Consider the following 19,326-nt stretch of genomic DNA (forward strand, 5'->3'; position numbering starts at 1 on the left):
ATAAAAAGGCTACCGTTCAAGAGTAAAGTAGGGCTACTGGAGGGATTCCTCTGATGATGCACTTGGTCAATACCACAGAATAGTCTTTGCAGAGACTCATTAACCGAGCGTGGCGCGCACTACCGCATCCAAGAGCACAGCAATTACATTTGCTCTGCATGGACGTGACATTTAACACTGACAGGTCTGGTATGATTCATATGTAATCACGCAATGTCTACCGGGCACCCCGAAGCTATTTAAATACCGTGAACCTCCCCCATGTGCTCCATTGCTGCAGAAAAGCTGCATCCAGCCAGGGAAGAAGAGGCCAGCCGAAGACATTCCAATTCGCTTCTCAGTGTTGTTTCTACATCACTTTCACTAAACCTTCAAGGTGAGACATCAGATTTTGTGATCAAGTAATGGGAAGGGTCATTCCTACATAATATTTGGGGAGGAAAGTACCTATTTCATTTTTGGGGGGTATTCTAGCACTTTTAGTGGTCAAGCTCAGGCAGTCCTTAGCTGTGGTATATTGGCCATATAGCACCTCCCTTGGGGCTTATTGCTTATTATACCAGGCATTGTTGAATACTTGTTTCTGATTGGCTTGAAGGGCATTCTATTTCCCTATAATGCACGCTATATCAGCATGGTAGAATTCAATGGCTAAAGTTCATTCTTACATGTTCTATTCAGCTGCTTTTGAAAGCAAAAGTTGAATTGAAAACTTCATTGGCATTGTTGAATTAGATTCTCATAATAGAAAGCTAAGACTGATGGTTTGGTTAGCTAAACTAGCAAATCTTTAAGGGATAATCAACGAGAGGTTATGGCGTTCTCTGGAGAATAATGCAACTCCGTGGAAGGTTAGTTCCACTTCGCTAGAGCGTCGTGGAGCACACCTTCCACATCGTTCAGTACTCTCCAGAGAACGCATAGCCTCTCGTTGATTATCCCTTAAATAATTATAGGCAGATTGTTCACACATGGACCATGATATATTTCCATTATGTTAGGAACATATACATATATCTGAAAATGGTAACACATGTATGTATCTAGATTTAGATTGTCCTTTATTCTATCACATTCATTTGTTTTCTTCAAATAATTACAAAACAAAGATTAATGAGTAAAATGTGTATTCTTTTCAGAACCAGCGCTTTATTTGCACCCTATTTTTCCAAATAAGATTCAATATCAACAGAATGTTTAGTTGACCCCTTCTATCTCTGCAGGTTACCACAAAAATATACATAACATTTGATGGTATTGTTCATTTGTTATTTTTAAATACTGACCTAACAGGATGGAATTGAAGCACAAGAGGGTATTAAGCAAAAAAACGTGGTGGAACAACCAATAATGAATACAAGATCCTAACAGGGTGGAAATTTGGAGCCTAAAATAGCTTGAATGCTGTTGTAGCCGTGTCATCAATTTAATGTCATATTCTCAACAGGCCCTTCACTATCGTTCTCCCCGAACCAGGAAGTATAAATAGCGCCCATGTCATGACCCCATTGCCACCCCGTAATAGTTTGTGGTCAGTCAGGCAGGGCAACCGGAGGCAGGAGCAGAAGGGTGCGGGAGAGAGATAGGCATTGATATGGAGACCCAGTGTTGCTGTCGGTCAAATAGGAGATAAAGATTTTATGCTGGGCTGCAGAGTGGGACGATATAACTAACTAGCTGTTGGCAACCAATACATTTTTATATGATTTGAATATGATAAAAGGAAAGTAGTTTAGTTCAAATGCCATGTTACTAAAAAATGTGGGGAATGGGGATGGTAACTCCATATAGACAAGATAATAAAGCTCATGCTTTCATTTAAAAACTGTAATTTAATATTCACTTCATAGCTGCCTCTGAGCTGACAGAAACACTGGACAAATCATAAATAATAATCATAATTGATTGGATTTACAGTATATAGCACCTTTCTACCAACTAAGGTACTGAAAGTGCTTTACAAAATAAGGGGGAAACACCTCATCCACTAACAATGTGTGGATGCCAGAATCCTTACCACACATCAGCTAGCATGGTGGAGAGGTGAATGATATATACCAATTAATTCATTGTTTTGAGAGTTGACTCTTTGACCTTCTATTCATTCTTGCTCTCTGCGATGATGTACTAGGCAAAACAAATGGCATCAGGATACAGTATGTCTCTGACCCCGTCTCTCTCTGTCCCCTTTTGTCTTTGTCTCTCTGTCTTTCTATGGGTTTCTCTGGGTCTGTCTGTCTTTCAGATGACAACCAAGGAGAAGCTGATCACCCATGTGTTGGCTGGTGAGCCTGTTGGCTCCCGGAGCAAGGTGACCGTTGTTGGCGTCGGCATGGTTGGCATGGCCTCCGCAGTCAGCGTCCTGCTCAAGGTGAGACCGATGGAGGGGGTGGGGGGACGAACCTTACAAAAGACGATTGCCGTTTTTAAACTGCAGTAAAAGTGCAGTAACTGTTGACGACTGTGGTATTTTGGATGCAGTAATTGCAGAATAAGAGATTAGGGGAGTGGTGGAAGGAAAGGGTGGAAGACTTTTAGCCAGAGTGAAAGGGGTGTTAGGTGTTACAGTGTGAATTGTGGCGGCGGCTGCAGGGGGGGTAATAGGTAGTGGGAATGAGGGAGATAGAGGACAGAGGTAAGGGGTGTTTAGGTAAGTGCATGAACATTTATGAACATAAGAAGTTAGACAGACATGACTAGGACACAATGTCCAAGGTCGTGTTCATTTGGCACCAAACAGAATAATACGTACTTAAACAGAGAGGGACTGCATGTACGTGTCCAATATGACATTGTTTTTCCAAAAACTAAATCTGTTGCGTGCCCTAATGAACATGACCCAGGCCATTACCTCCATTGTTCTAACTGGTAAGAGAGAAGATTAGAGAAAATAACACAGGAATCTGTTCAAGGGCTCCAAGATCACTGGTCTAAAACCCAACCCCTCTGTAATTCAGTCTGGCTTTGTCTGATACACCACCAGCCAGAGGAAACAGGGTAAATGAAGTGAAGCTGATAAGTGAAGTACATTCTGTAAATGTTTGATGGATTCCAGTTCTCTCTACTTCAGGGAGTGTCAGAAACATTGAGAGTCGTTTTATACTCTAGCCCTCGATACACCTTGCATGATCATCCCACTGGGCACACAGTGGTTGAATCAACATAAAAACTAGCGTTGAACCGACGTGGAATAGACATTGATTGGACTGTGCCCAGTGGGATGTAGTTGTCGTCATCCGCTCAAGATGATCCGATCACTATCTGATCGAGATTTGTTGCGTCTACACATGGTATTAAAATGGTCTCTTATCTGCCCACTGCATCCGTATTGTGACCAAAATCCCTGGTCTCTCCCTGTATGCAAATGAATGTGACCTGCCTTGGACCTCCCATTATGACACAAGCTGTATAAATCGACAGAAAACAGCACACTTTTATAGTCAATCATTTTACACTCTCATCGTTAAAAAAATTATAAAAGTGGGAATAGATAAAAAGTGCAAAGAATAATGCATGAAAAGCAAATTCTATGACTTTATTAAGGATTAAAGTGTCAAACTAAACGTAGCCATGCTTACAGAAAGCAATGTGTCTTTACGTATCAGTGTGGACATATTCTACAATTTAGGGGAGAGGGTGGTAAGTAGAGACCTTTTTTTACATTCAGCATCACTCCGTCAAGGGAATATATTATTATTTCAAACATATATATATATACATATATTTTAGGATGTTGTGTATCCCTAGAAATAAATCAGTATTCATGTAAACATTACAGTTTTGAAAACATAATGGTCTTTTGGCACAACCTACTCCGGGTATGGGGTAAATAGAGTAAGTTAAGCTGCATACACATTTCTGTGCTGAATGAAATATTACCACTACTTTTTTTAAACCATGTCTACCTTTATTTCCTAAACACAATTTAAAACAATCACAATTGTTTTTTGTATTTTAATCATTTTAAGCATATTTTAAAACAGGCTTAACACCTTACAAATACTTTGTACTTTTTTAAAAGCTTAACATAAGCCATTATTGCAGTATTACTTTAGTGCCTTGTTGCAAACAGAATGCATGTTTTGGAATATTTTTTATTTTGTACAGGCGTCCTTTTTTTCACATATTCAATGGCATTTTTTTTTTACCTATCTACCAAAAGGTGCCCGAAAACCTCCATGGTCTTTGTGGTTGAATCTGTGTTTGAAATTAACTGCTCGACTGAGGGACCTTACAGATAATTGTATGTGTGGCGTACAGAGACGAGGTAGTAATTAAAAAATCATGTTAAACACTATAATTGCACACAGAGTGAGTCTTATTATGTGACTTGTTAAGCACATTTTTCTCCTGAACTTATTTAGGCTTGCCATAACAAAGGGATTGAATACTTATTGACTCAAGACATTTGATAATTATTTGTCAAAACAATTTGACATTATGGGGTATTGTGGTTAGGCCAGTAAGCAAAAATGTTAATTTAATCCATTTCAAATTCAGGCTGTAACACAACAAAATTTGAAAAAAGTAAAGAGGTACTATCTAAGAGGTACTATCTAAGAGGTACTATCTAAGAGGTACTATCTAAAGGCATTGTACCGCTTTATTCTTTTCATATCTGATATAGCAACTGAATTAGACTATTTACATTACCAAAAAAGTTGATAAAGCGCTCAGCAGCTTTCCCTCAATATTGCCACAGCACTGTCCAGAATGAACAACGGACGGGTGTTGGGATGGTCACCCAATACCGCGTCCAGCGCTGACTAAAATGGCTATCGGGCACTCCCGTTCCCACTCCTGCTATTGCAGTCCTTGGCCTTTCTGTACAATGTTTTCAAATATTCGATTTTGCGCTGTCATTGGACATGGAATGGGGGAACCCTTTTTTCCCATTCGGGACAATATCTTTTTATAAATAGGCCTCTTCATTTCTATGTGCGTTATCTAATTTCAATTGGACTGTGCATCCGACCACAGTGCCAGTAGGCACTTCCCACAGGGCAAAAACTGGTTGAATCAAAGTTGTTTCCATGTCATTTCGACCCCAAAAAATCTATGTGATGGCATTGAATCGACAGGGGATACTGATTGGATTTGCAAAAGTAATCCACATAAGGGCGTCACGTCTTTTTTGGTCACCGTGTCATTTGAACCTACCATAAATCCAATGACGTGGTGACGTTTGTTGTTGATTTCATGTTCAATTCACGTTAGTTGACAACTCAAGCAAATGTACACTGAACGAAAAATATAAATGTAACATGCAACAATTTCAAAGATTTTACTGCGTGACAGTTCATATAAGGAACTCAGTTAATTGAAATAAATTCATTAGGCCCTAATCTATGGATTTCACATGACTGGGAGTACAGATATGCATCTTAAAAAATGGTAGGTGAATGGACCAGAAAACCAGTATCTGGTGTGAACACCATTTGCCTCATACAACGTGACACATCTCCTTCAGAGTTGATCAGGCTGTTGATTGTGGCCTGTGGAATGTTGTCCCACTCCTCCTCAATTGCTGTACAAAGTTGCTGGATATTGGCGGGAACACGCTGTCGTACATGTCGATCCAGAGCATCCCAAACATGCTCAATGGGTGACATGTCTGGCGAGTATGCAGGCCATGGGAGAACTGGTACATTTCCAGCTTCAAGGAATTGTGTACAGATCTTTGAGACATGGGGCCGTGCATTATCATGCTGAAAGATGAGGAGATGGCGGCGGATGAACGGCACGACAATGGGCCTCAGGATCTCGCCACGCTATCGCTGAGCATTCATATTGCCATCAATAAAATGCAATTGTGTTTATTGTCTTTAGCTTTTACCTGGCCATACCATAACCCCACTGCCACCATGGGGCACTCTGTTCACAACTTTGACATCAGCAAACCGCTCGCTCACACATTTGCCATCGGCCCGGTTCAGTTGAAACCGGGATTAATCTGTGAAGAGCACACTTCTCCAGCGTGCCAATGGCCATCGAAGGTGAGCATTTGCCCACTGAAGTCGGTTACGATGCCGAACTGCAGGCAGGTCAAGACCCTGGTGAGGACAATCTTCGGTTGTGCAAACCCACAGTTTCATCAGCTGGGTGGCTTGTCTCAGACGATCCCGCAGGTGAAGAAGCCGGATGTGGAGGTGCTCGGCTGGCGTCGCTACACATGGTCTGCAGTTTTGAGGCTGGTTGGACGTACTGTCAGATTCTCTAAAATGACCCTGAAGGCAGCTTATGGTAGAGAAATTAACATTCACTTATCTGGCAACAGCTTTGGTGGACATTCCTGCGGTCACCATGCCAATTGCATGCTCCTTCAAAACTTGAGACATCTCTGGCGTGTGACAAAACTGCACATTTTAGAGTAACCTTTTATTGTCCCCAGCACAAGGTGCACCTGTGTAATGATCATGCTGTTTAATTAGCTTCTTGATGTGCCACACCTGTCAGGTGGATGGATTATCTTGGCAAATGAGAAATGCTTACTAACAGGAATGTAAAGAAATGTGTGCAATTGTCTTTTAGAGAAATAAGCCTTTTGTACGTATCAAACATTTCTGGGATCTTTTATTTCACTCATGAAACATGGGACCAACACTTTATATTTATATTTTTGTAAATCAAAACTAGACATTGAACTGACGTCTCTGCCCAGTGGGTTGGTTTTTAATGAAGACCAACGTCTTAATTCTGTAGAGATATCCTTGTCCATATCTACTTTCCTCCGACACATTGGTGCGTCTGGCTTCCGGGTTAAGCGAGCATTGTGTCAAGAAGCAGTGCGGCTTGGCAGGGTCATGTTTCGGAGGACGCACCGCTCTCGACCTTCGACCTTCGTACGGGAGTTGTAGCGATGGGACAAGACTGTAACTTCCTTTTGGATATCACGAAATTGGGGAGAAAAAGGGGGTAAACATTTTTTTTTTAAAAGACCTATAAAGTTATAAACAAGGCTCCTGACTATTGCGTCCCAAATGACACCTATTCCCTATTGTACTACCTTTGACCAGAACCCTATGGGCCATTTTTTGTTTCCTCACTGGCATAGGTTGTGTCCCAAAACATTAGGAACAACTACTCTTTCCATGACAGACTGTAGATTGACCAGATGAATCCAGGTAAAAGCTATGATCTCTTATTGGTGTCACTTGTTAAATCCACTTCAATCAGTATAGATGAAGGGGAAGAGACAGGTTAAAGAATGACTCAGATGGTGAATGGGCAAGATAAAAGATTTAAGTGCCTTTGAACGGGTTATGGTAGTAGGTGCTAGGCACACCGGTTTGAGTGTGTCAAGAACTGCAATGCTGCTGGGTTTTTCATGCTCAACAGTTTTTCCCATGTGTATCAAGAATGATCCACCACACATCCAGCCAACTTGACACAACTGTGGGAAGCATTGGATTCAACATCGTCACCTTGTTGAGTCCATGCTCCGACGAATTAAGGCTGTTCTGTGGGAAAAAGAGGGTGCAACTTGATATTCGGAGTGTGTTCCTAATATTTTGTACACTCAATGTATTGTCATACACCCTGTGGGCCCTGGTCAACAGTAGTACACTATATAGGGAATAGAGTGCCATTAGGGATGCAAACTAAGCCAGTGAGGAAACAAAGGCTTACAGGAAATAGACCTCTGCTGAGAGCTGTGCATGTCAAATCTGCCGAGGTGATCTGAGTGGAGTGAGCCGGAGGTAACTGGTGGGCTGCCACTGTGTTTTTTCCAGGGCTTGTGTTATAACCAATCAGTAGAAGTTTGTTTTATCCAGTTGTTCAATAGGCCTATTTGGCATGAGACTGGTGTCAATAAGACAATGGACTGGAGGGAAGTGGTTTTAGGCCTCTAAGTGTGAGATGGGCCTGGTCAGTTGTCAAAATAAAACACAGCGAAAATGCATTTTAGACATAAACTACTTTTTATATAGGTTATATTGTTAAACACTACAAAGTGTACTACTAAATAATGATCATTCCACCATTAAATGTCTTAGTAAAATGGAGCAGTGACAGTTTCCCTGGACACAAATAATGCATCGTCCGGGACTAAAAAGCCGTTTCAACTGTGAAATGCCAAGATTTATGCCAAGATTTTGCCCTAATTTGTGCCCAGGAAACCAGCCCCTTATGTACAGTATAGCCATATACTTTTCTACATGGAGTATATTCCTGAACCATAATATTCCTTGTTTGCTTGTGTTGACCAGGACCTGTGCGATGAGCTGTGCCTGATTGACGTGATGGAAGATAAACTGAAGGGTGAGGTCATGGACCTGCAGCATGGCAGCCTCTTCTGCAAGACTCACAAGATCGTGGGTGACAAGGGTGAGTGAAGAGTCATACACTTATGCACACACACTCTGAAACACACATACGCACAAACGAGTTGTGCACACACACACACAAACATACACATGCATGCACAAGTTGAGCAGACACACAAAGGCACACACATACAAACACACACACACATACACATTTGTTGCGGGGGTGCTTCGGAAAAACTAGGTTGCATTTGTGTGTGTTTAACGTGCATCTTATATCTCACTCAAGACTACAGTACGACTGCCCACTCTAAGGTGGTGGTGGTCACAGCCGGTGCTCGTCAGCAAGAGGGTGAGAGCCGTCTGAACCTGGTGAAGCGCAACGTCGACATCTTCAAATTCATTATTCCCCAGATCGTCAAGTACAGCCCCAACGCCATCCTGCTGGTCGTCTCCAATCCTGGTACGAGAGAAGAGAAGGATGAGAGAGAGAGATGAGAGAGAGAGATGAGAGAGATATGAGAGATGAGAGAGAGAGAGAGATGAGAGATGAGAGAGAGAGAGACACAGAGAGACACAGAGACAGAGAGACAGAGACAGTGACAGAGAGAGAGAGAGACACAGAGAGAGAGAGACACAGAGACACAGAGAGAGAGAGAGAGACACAGAGAGAGAGAGACACAGAGAGAGAGAGACACAGAGACACAGAGACACAGAGAGAGAGAGAGAGACAGAGAGAGACACAGAGAGAGAGAGAGACACAGAGAGAGAGAGAGAGACAGAGAGACACAGAGAAGGAAGGTAGACAGATGGAGAGTATGGAGAGTACAATACATAGAAAAGTGGAAGTGAAGGTAATTCGGTTCAACATCGTCTAGATCATTCCTCTAGCATTATGATAAGTCATTCATAGGTTTGAATCATGTTAGTCCTGGGCTGGAACAAAAGCCTGCTCATCCTGTAGCTTTCCATGATCAGGGGCAGGTTACATTAACAACTCCACGGTCCTATTGCTGACAACTCCTATAAAATGTGTCACCCCTTCACCCCTCTCTTTCGGTCCCCACTGTATGACCAGTCTGCAAAGTCAATATAGGCTATACAGTGAACTTTTCTACAAAGAAAAAATATAATTTAAAGTTAGGCATAATGTTAGTGGTATGGTTAAGGATAGGGTAAAGGTTAGGGTTTGTTTTGTTTTGTTAACTCAGATTGTGCTAATATTTGTCACCCCCCTTCTTCCCCCATCTCAGTTGACATCCTAACCTACGTGGCTTGGAAGCTGAGTGGTTTCCCCCGTCACCGCGTTATCGGTTCCGGCACCAACCTGGACTCTGGTCGTTTCCGTCACCTGATGGGCGAGAAGCTACACCTTCACCCATCCAGCTGTCACGGCTGGATCATTGGAGAGCACGGAGACTCCAGCGGTATGTAGAATATGGCTTCAAATACACTCCACACCTGGAACCTGTCTGTCTGATTACAATATTGTGAAAGACCTTCACGTACATTGGTCCTGTGTCTATGACAGACTGACTGGATGCCTGTCTCTTCTCCTTCTCCCAGTGCCTGTATGGAGCGGTGTGAATGTTGCCGGTGTTTCCCTGAAGGGCCTGAACCCAGACATGGGCACAGACGCAGACAAGGAGGACTGGAAGCACATCCACAAGATGGTGGTCGACGGGTGAGTCTTATAAACACACATATCGCTATATGTTCAACTTTATCTTTATTTATCTAGGGTCATGTTAATCAGGGCTCACACTTTAAAAAATGTTTGCAATGGGAAACGTGTTACTTAGTTCAGATAGTACTCCATTCATTTAGTACTCACTTCTTTTCGGCTCGTTTTCTTCCGTTTCATGCCTAATGAACACAATGGTTCTAATTTAAAACAAATATTTTACCAGGTAAGAAGAAATTCTTAATTACAATGACGGTCTACCCCGGGCCAATTGTGCGCCGCCCTATGGGACTCCCAATCACGGTCAGATGTGATTCAGCCTGGATTCGAACCAGAGACCATAGTCACCTCTTACACCGAGATGCAGTGCCTTAGACCGCTGCACCACTCGGGAGCCCTAATGGTTGGGTAAAGCAGAGCTCAGAGACCACTGCAGCACATGAATACACAGTCGTGGCCAAATGTTTTGAGAATGACACAAATATTAATTTTCACAAAGTTTGCTGCTTCAGTATCTTTAGATATTTTTGTCAGATGTTACTATGGAATACTGAAGTATAATTACAAGCATTTCATAAGTGTTAAAGGCTTGTATTGACAATTACATGAAGTTGATGCAAAGAGTAAATATTTGCAGTGTTGACCCTTCTTTTTCAAGACCTCTGCAATCCGACCTGGCATGCTGTCAATTAACTTCTGGGCCACATCCTGACTGAAAGCAGCCCATTCTTGCATAATCAATGCTTGGACTTTCTTGAGGATTGACCACAAGTTCTCAATGGGATTAAGGTCTGGGGAGTTTCCTGGCCATGGACCCAAAATATCGATGTTTTGTTCCCTGAGCCACTTAGTTATCACTTTTGCCTTATGGCAAGGTGCTCCATCATGCTGGAAAAGGCATTGTTCGTCACCAAACTGTTCCTGGATGGTTGGGAGAAGTTGCTCTCGGAGGATGTGTTGGTACCATTCTTTATTCATGGCTGTGTTGTGAGTGAAATTGTGAGTGAGCCCACTCCCTTGGCTGAGAAGCAACCCCACACATGAATGGTCTCAGGATGCTTTACTGTTGGCATGACACAGGACTGATGGTAGCGCTCACCTTTTCTTCTCCGGACAAGCTTTTTTACCAAACAATCGGAAAGGGAATTCATCAGAGAAAATGACTTTACCCCAGTCCTCAGCAGTCCAATCGCTCTACCTTTTGCAGAATATCAGTCTGTCCCTGATGTTTTTCCTGGAGAGAATTGGTTTCTTTGCTGCCCTTCTTGACACCAGGCCATCCTCCAAAAGTCTTTGCCTCACTGTGCATGCAGATGCACTCACACCTGTCTGCTGCCATTCCTGAGTAGGCTCTGTACTGGTGGTGCCCCGATCCCGCAGCTGAATCAACTTTAGAGGACGGTCCTGGCGCTTGCTGGACTTTCTTGGGCGCCCTGAAGCCTTCTTCACAACAATTGAACCGCTCTCCTTGAAGTTCTTGATGATCTGATAAATGGTTGATTTTGGTGCAATCTTACTAGCAGCAATATCCTTGCCTGTGAAGCACTTTTTGTGCAAGGCAATGATGACAGCACATGTTTCCTTGCAGGTAACCATGGTTGACAGAGGAAGAACAATGATTCCAAGGACCACCCTCCTTTTGAAGCTGTCTGTTCCAGTCTGTTATTCGAAATCAATCGGCATGATGGGCCTCCTGGTCGCGGCCAGCTGCGACAGAGCCTGGGCTCGAACCCAGAATCTCTGGTGGCACAGCTAGCACTGCGATGCAGTGCCTTAGACCACTGCGCCACCCGGGAGGCCGAAGCACTGATATTTAACCCTTTCTCCTATGCTGAGTCTCCTCCTACACATCTGAACAGCCAATGTATCTCTGTTGCTTGACAGAACCTTAGTGATATCTGTTCTTCCTCACTTCATCTGACCTGACCTCTGCACCAAAGTCCTCACTCCTCCCCAACTCACGGCTGTCATGGTGACTGATACCAGACTGTGTCTCTTCTCCTCCCAGAGGCTCCGTCCAATAGGATCCCTGATGGCGAACAAAAACATATCCTGACATAATGGAAACGTTATACATTAACCTCTCTCCCTCAGTGACATGAATAAGTATGGGCCAGCATCCCTGTGTAAAATGCTTTTGACACCTTGTAGAGTCCATGCCCCGACCAATTCAGGCTGTTTTGAAGGCAAAAGAAGGCTGGTACAACTCTTCATCCGAAGAGGAGGAGCAGGGATTGAACCAAAATGCAGCTTCGTGATATGACATGATTTATTAAAGTAAAGACGAAAAAACACGAAAACACTTTAACAAACTACAAAACAACAAACGAAGTAGACGCACCTGAACATAAGAACTTACATGACACGAAGAACGCATGAAACAGGAACAGACTACATAAACCGAACAAACAAACCGAAAACAGTCCCGTGTGGCGCAACGTACATAGACACAGACACAGGAGACAACCACCCACAAAAAAACAGTGTGAAAACACCTACCTTAATATGGCTCTCAATCAGAGGAAATGAAAACCACCTGCCTCTAATTGAGAGCCATATCAGGTCACCCTTTAACCAACATAGAAACACATAACATAGACTACCCACCCAAACTCACGCCCTGACCGTCAAACACATACAAAATAACAGAAAACCGGTCAGGAACGTGACAGCAACTCAATATTAGGAAAGTGTTCCTAATGTTTGCTATACTTAGTGTATATTTTCCACTAATGTTTTTTAGCATTTACAACAGGAAAAACTACCCATATTTCCCCAAAAATTAGACGGTTGTTTTAAATGTTTTATGAATGTTATACCTATCTTATAGGTTAAAGAGGTGTGTACAAAGGTGTTATGTTAGAGGTGTAGGTTAAAGGTGTGTGTATAAAGGTGTTATGAAGGTTACACATATGTTATATATATATATATATAGGTTATATAGATGTGTTTAAATGTATTTGTATGTTTAATATACACTATATATACAAAAGTATGTGGACTCCTCTTCAAATTAGTGGATTCGACTATTTCAGCCACACCTGTTGCTGACAGGTGTATGAAATCGAGCACACAGCCATGCAATCTCCATAGACAAACAGTGGTAGCATAATGGCCTTAGTGACTTTCAATGTGGAACCGTCATAGGATGCCACCTTTCCAACAAGTCAGTTTTCTGCCCTGCTAGAGCTGCCACGATCAACTGTAAGTGCTGTTATTGTGAAGTGGAAACATCTAGGAGCAACATGGCTCAGCCAGGGCTGAAGTTCGTAGTGCGTAAAAAATGTTCTGTCCCCGGTTGAAACACTTACTACCGAGTTCCAAACTGCCTCTGGAAGCAAAGTCAAGACAAGAACTGTCTGACAAGAACTGAGTCCAACAGACAAATCTGGGTTTGGCAGATGCCAGGAGAATGCTACCTGCCCGAATGCATAGTGCCAACTGCACTTCCTTGGTGGAGGAATAATGGTCTGGAGCCTTTTTTCATGGTTCGGGCTAGGCCCCTTAATTTCATTGAAGGGAAATGTTAATGCTACAGCATACAACGACATTCTAGACAATTCTGTGCATCCAACTTTGTGGCAACAGTTTGGGGAAGGCCGCCGTGCACAAAGTGAGGTCCATACAGCAATGGTTTGTCGAGATCGGTGTTGAAGAACTTGACTAGCCTGCAGAGAGCCCTGACCTCAACCCCATCAAACACCTTTGGGATGAACTGGAACGCCGACTGTGAGCCAGGCGTAATCACCCAACATCAGTGCTCGACATCACTAATGCTCTTGTGGCTGAATGGAAGCAAGTCCCCGCAGCAATGTTCCGACATCTAGTGGAAGCCTTCCTAGAAGAGTGGAGGCTTTTATAGCAGCAAAGGGAGGACCAACTCCATATTAATTACCATGATTTTGGAATGAAATGTTCGACGAGTAGGTGTCCACATACTTCTGGTCATGTAGTGTATGTTTGTATCTTGGATGTTCCCCTTTAACTCCTCTCCTCGTTTCACTCTATGTCATATAGTGCCTACGAGGTCATCAAGCTGAAGGGTTACACCTCCTGGGCTATCGGCCTGTCCGTCGCTGACCTGGTTGAGAGCATCCTGAAGAACCTCCACAAAGTCCACCCTGTGTCCACCATGGTCAAGGTAAGAAGACCATATGCTGGGAGTCCATCTGCCATAATGGGACAGATGCAATGTTGCGTCCTCTATCATTGTCTGTGGTTGTAGACTAGGAGTAAAGTCGTTCTTTTTTTTTTTTTTTTTATAGTCTCAAACCGACATGCATCTATATGCCAAAGCATATACTGTAACCAATGCTTGTTAAGACTGAAGATGTAAGGATTAAGTTGGCACACATGCTATTACGCCCCCCCCCCCCCCCCCCCTCCCCCCCACATACACACGCCTACCTCTCATGTACACACATGCCCCTCCCACCCAAACCAACACTCCAGCTGTGTTCGGCCCCTAACCAGTTTCTCTCTTTGCCTCCATCCATCCCCCTTCCCTATCTCAGGGAATGTACGGTGTGAAGGAGGAGGTGTTTCTCAGCGTGCCCTGCGTGCTGGGAAACAGCGGTCTGACCGACATCATCCACATGACTCTGAAGCCCGAGGAGGAGAAGCAGCTGAACAACAGCGCCGAGACCCTATGGGGCGTACAGAAAGAGCTCACCTTGTAAAGAGTCCTGTGTGCCCGTCTGTAACATCCTCAACCCCCAATCCCACCTTCTGTATACCCGTCCTTGTTCTCCCCTATATTCTTACTATTGATGGTACAAATGAAACCTTTTAGGCAGAAAGTAAGACTAGGACCAGGTCTGAAGAAAGGCAGTTGGTTTGAACACACTGCCAATTGCACTGTACCTGCTGTTTGTATGTCAATAACAAAAAGCGTTATAAACAGAGAACTTATTGGAATCGTCTGGGCGCTCACATAAAAAAATTAATCTGATGGCACTTTCCAATGTTGTGTTTTGGGTTGAAACCTGACGTGTAAGTAACTGATGGTGACAATCCTGCTCGTCGCCAGTGTTCTGTGCACCCTAAATTGACTGCTCAGTTTTCCCACCGTTAATGATGATTTCTTAAAATCGGTCTCTGAAGCTTCAGTGGCCCAAACTCCGCTGCGATGGTACTGCGGTAAAGGCCTATATAGTTATTATGAGCTGAGCTGGAACTACGGCGCTGTACTGTGCTCGTCAAGGCAGCTGGATGTACATATGATCCGATTTTCTTCACCACCAACCAAATAAAACTACCAGGATGAAACAAGCCTCTCTTTTGTCACTCTCTGTGTGTCCGTGCACGTGTGAGCTATATCATGCCTGTATGGGAGTTTTGTGTTTACGTGTTAGAATTGCAGCTGATTCAACTGATTCTTCTAGGCAGAGTTGCAAAGAAAAGGCCATATCTCAGACTGGCCAATAAAAATAAAAGATTAACAATGGGCAAAAGAACACAGACACTGGACAGAGGAACTCTGCCATGAAGGCCAGCATCCCGGAGTCGCCTCTCCACTATTGATATTGAGACTGGTGTTTTGCGGGTAATATTTGCCAGTTGAGGACTTGTGAAGTGTCTGTTTTTCAAACGAGACACTCTAATGTACTTGTCCTCTTGCTCAGTTGTCCACTGGGTCCTCCCACTCCTCTTTCTATTCTGGTTAGAACCAGTTTGCACTGTTCTGTGAAGGGAGTAGTACACAGCAATGTACGAGCTCTTCAGTTTCTTGGCAATTTCTCTCATAGAATAGCCTTAATTTCTCAGAACAATTATAGGCTGACGAGATTCAGAAGAAAGTTCTTTGTTTCTGGCCATTTTGAGCCTGTAATCGAACCCACAAATGCTGATGCTCCGGATACTCAACCAGTCTAAAGAAGGCCAGTTTTATTGCTTCTTTAAACAGCACAACAGTTTTCAGCTGTGCTAACATAATTGCAAAAGGGTTTTCTAATGATCAATTGGCCTTTTACAGGTGTGGTTGCTGATAACGGGCCTCTGTGTTGATATTCCATTCAAAATCAGCCGTTTCCAGCTACAATAGTCATTTACAACATTAACAATGTCTACACTGTATTTCTGATCAATTTGATGTTATTTTAATGGACAAAAATGTAGCTTTTCTTTCAATATCAAGGACATTTCTAAGTGAGCCCAAACTTTTGAACGGTAGTGTACCTTTCTTAGAACAGCTGAAAACTTGAAGTGGACAGGAAAAGAATAATAAAAAACATGCTAAGAAGAAGCAGTTAAAAACCTAAAATGTTCCTTTTGATGCGGGTAGTAGAGCGACACCTTGCACAAGGGCTGAGGGGATTCTTTTATGGAAAAACTGACATGATCGACAGTGACCATAAGGGTTCTGCTCATTGGGCAACAAACAGATTAACAGGGAGGGACTATCCGTGCTTGTCCAATAAGAAACAAGTTGGCAAGGCAAGTTGAGAACAAGTTCTCATTTACAATTGCGACCTGGCCAAGATAAAGCAAAGCAGTTTGACACATACAACAACACAGAGTTACACATGGAGTAAAACAAACAGTCAATAATACAGTAGAAAAATAAGTCTATATACAATGTGAGCAAATGAAGTGAGATGAGGTAAAGGCAAAAAAAGGCCATGGTGGCGAAGTAAATACAATATAGCAAGTAAAACACTGGAATGGTTGATTTGCAGTGGAAGAATGTGCAAAGTAGAGATAAAAATAATGGGGTGCAAAGGAGCAGAAATAAATAAATAAATACAGTAGGGGAGAAGTAGTTGTTTGGGCTAAATTATAGATGGGCTATGTACAGGTGCAGTAATCTGTGAGCTGCTCTGACAGCTGGTGGTTAAAGCTAGTGAGGGAGATAAGTGTTTCCAGTTTCAGAGATATTTGTAGTTCATTCCAGTCATTGGCAGCAGAGAACTGGAAGGAGAGGCGGCCAAAGGAAGAATTGGTTTTGGGGGTGACCAGAGAGGTATACCTGCTGGAGCGCGTGCTACAGGTGGGTGCTGCTATGGTGACCAGCGAGCTGAGATAAGGGGGGACTTTACCTAGCAGGGTCTTGTAGACGACCTGGAGCCAGTGGGTTTGGCGACGAGTATGAAGCGAGGGCCAGCCAACGAGAGCGTATAGGTCGCAGTGGTGGGTAGTATATGTGGCTTTGGTGACAAAACTGATGGCACTGTGATAGACTGCATCCAATTTATTGAGTAGGGTATTGGAGGCTATTTTGTAAATGACATCGCCGAGGTCGAGGATCGGTAGGATGGTCAGTTTTACAAGGGTATGTTTGGCAGCATGAGTGAAGGATGCTTTGTTGCGAAATAGGAGGCCAATTCTAGATTTAACTTTGGATTGGAGATGTTTGATGTGAGTCTGGAAGGAGAGTTTACAGTCTAACCAGACACCTAGGTATTTGTAGTTGTCCACATATTCTAAGTCAGAACCATCCAGAGTAGTGATGTTGGACGGGCGGGCAGGTGCAGGCAGCGATCGGTTGCCGAGCATGCATTTAGTTTTACTTGTATTTAAGAGCAATTGGAGGCCACGGAAGGAGAGTTGTATGGCATTGAAACTCATCTGGAGGGTTGTTAACACAGTGTCCAAAGAAGGGCCAGAAGTATACAGAATGGTGTTGTCTGCGTAGAGGTGGATAAGAGACTCACCAGCAGCAAGAGCGACATCATTGATGTATACAGAGAAGAGAGTCGGTCCAAGAATTGAACCCTGTGGCACCCCCATAGAGACTGCCAGAGGCACGGACAACAGGCCCTCCGATTTGACACACTGAACTCTATCAGAGAAGTAGTTGGTGAACCAGGCGAGGCAATCATTTGAGAAACCAAGGCTATCGAGTCTGCCGATGAGGATGTGGTGATTGACAGAGTCGAAAGCCTTGGTCAGGTCAATGAATACGGCTGCACAGTATTGTTTCTTATCGATGGCGGTTAGGATATCGTTTAGGACCTTGAGAGTGGCTGACCAGCCACGACCAGCTCTGAAAACCGATTGCATAGCGGAGAAGGTATGGTGGGATTCGAAATGGTGTGTAATCTGTTTGTTGACTTGGCTTTCGAAGACCTTAGAATGGCAAGGTAGGATAGATATAGGTCTGTAGCAATTGGGGTCAAGAGTGTGTCCCCCTTTGAAGAGGGGGATGACCGCAGCTGCTTTCCAATCTTCGGGAATCTCAGACGACACGGAAGAGAGGTTGAACAGGCTAGTAATAGGGGTTGCAACAATTTCGGCAGATCATTTTAGAAAGAAAGTGTCCAGATTGTCTAGCCCAGCTGATTTGTAGAGGTCCAGATTTTGCAGCTCTTTCAGGACATCAGCTGACTGGATTTGGGAGAAGGAGAAATGGGGAAGGCTTGGGCGAGTTGCTGTGGGGGGTGCAGTGCTGTTGACCGTGGTAGGGGTAGCCAGGTGGAAAGCATGGCCAGCCGTAGAAAAATGCTTATTGAAATTCTCAATTATAGTGGATTTATCTGTGGTAACAGTGTTTCCTATCCTCAGTGCAGTGGGCAGCTGGGAGGAGGTGTTCTTATTCTCCATGGACTTTACAGTGTCCCAGAACTTTTTTGAGTTTGTGTTGCAGGAAGCAAATTTCTGCTTGAAAAAGCTAGCCTTGGCTTTTCTAACTTCCTGTGTATATTGGTTTCTAGCTTCCCTGAAAAGTTGCATATCACGGGGGCTGTTCGATGCTAATGCAGAACGCCATAGGATGTGTTTGTGTTGGTTAAGGGCAGTCAGGTCTGGAAAGAACCAAGGGCTATATCTGTTACTGGTTCTACATTTCTTGAATGGGGCATGCTTATTTAAGATGGTGAGGAAGGCATTTAAAAAAAACAAAACAGGCATCCTCTACTGACGGGATGAGATCAATATCCTTCCAGGATACCCCGGCCAGGTCTATTAGAAAGGCCTGCTCACTGAAGTGTTTCAGGGTGGAGGTCGTTTGACCGCTGACCCATTACCGATGCAGGCAATGAGGCAGTGATCGCTGAGATCTTGGTTGATAACAGCAGAGGTGTATTTAGAGGGTAAGTTGGTTAGGATGATATCTATGAGGGTGCCCGTGTTTACGGCTTTGGGGTGGTACCTGGTAGGTTCATTGATAATTTGTGTGAGATTGAGGGCATCAAGCTTAGATTGTAGGATGGCTGGGGTGTTAAGCATGTTCCAGTTTAGGTCGCCTAGCAGCACGAGCTCTGAAGATAGATGGGGGGCAATCAGTTCACATATGGTGTCCAGAGCACAGCTGGGTGCAGAGGGTGGTCAATAGCAGGCGGCAACGGTGAGAGACTTGTTTTTAGAGAGTTGGATTTTTAAATTGCTTGGGTACAGACCTGGATAGTAGGACAGAACTCTGCAGGCTATCTTTACAGT

At 43.6% G+C, this 19,326-nt stretch overlaps 1 protein-coding gene across 1 annotated transcript; it reads left to right on the forward strand.

Moving 5' to 3' along the window:
• The first annotated feature begins 262 nt into the window (after positions 1-262).
• LOC129866628 (L-lactate dehydrogenase A chain-like) lies at positions 263-15,222 on the forward strand. Its single transcript, XM_055939389.1, has 8 exons — positions 263-376; positions 2,246-2,371; positions 8,211-8,328; positions 8,557-8,730; positions 9,521-9,694; positions 9,834-9,951; positions 13,969-14,092; positions 14,466-15,222. Exons 2-8 carry the CDS (start codon positions 2,246-2,248, stop codon positions 14,628-14,630), a joined length of 999 nt encoding a protein of 332 aa, XP_055795364.1. The 5' UTR covers positions 263-376; the 3' UTR covers positions 14,631-15,222.
• Positions 15,223-19,326: the final 4,104 nt, after the last annotated feature.

Source organism: Salvelinus fontinalis, chromosome 12, assembly GCF_029448725.1.
Source record: "Salvelinus fontinalis isolate EN_2023a chromosome 12, ASM2944872v1, whole genome shotgun sequence".
In the NCBI taxonomy this organism is placed as follows: Eukaryota; Metazoa; Chordata; class Actinopteri; order Salmoniformes; family Salmonidae; genus Salvelinus; species Salvelinus fontinalis.

Bases quoted from the DNA above. Each gene is read 5' to 3' on its own strand.
- LOC129866628 (XM_055939389.1), top strand. From the start codon at position 2,246: ATGACAACCAAGGAGAAGCTGATCACCCATGTGTTGGCTGGTGAGCCT. The intron at 8,731-9,520 runs GTACGAGAGAAG...CCCCCATCTCAG, and splicing joins GCTGGTCGTCTCCAATCCTG to TTGACATCCTAACCTACGTG. The intron at 9,952-13,968 runs GTGAGTCTTATA...TATGTCATATAG, and splicing joins CACAAGATGGTGGTCGACGG to TGCCTACGAGGTCATCAAGC.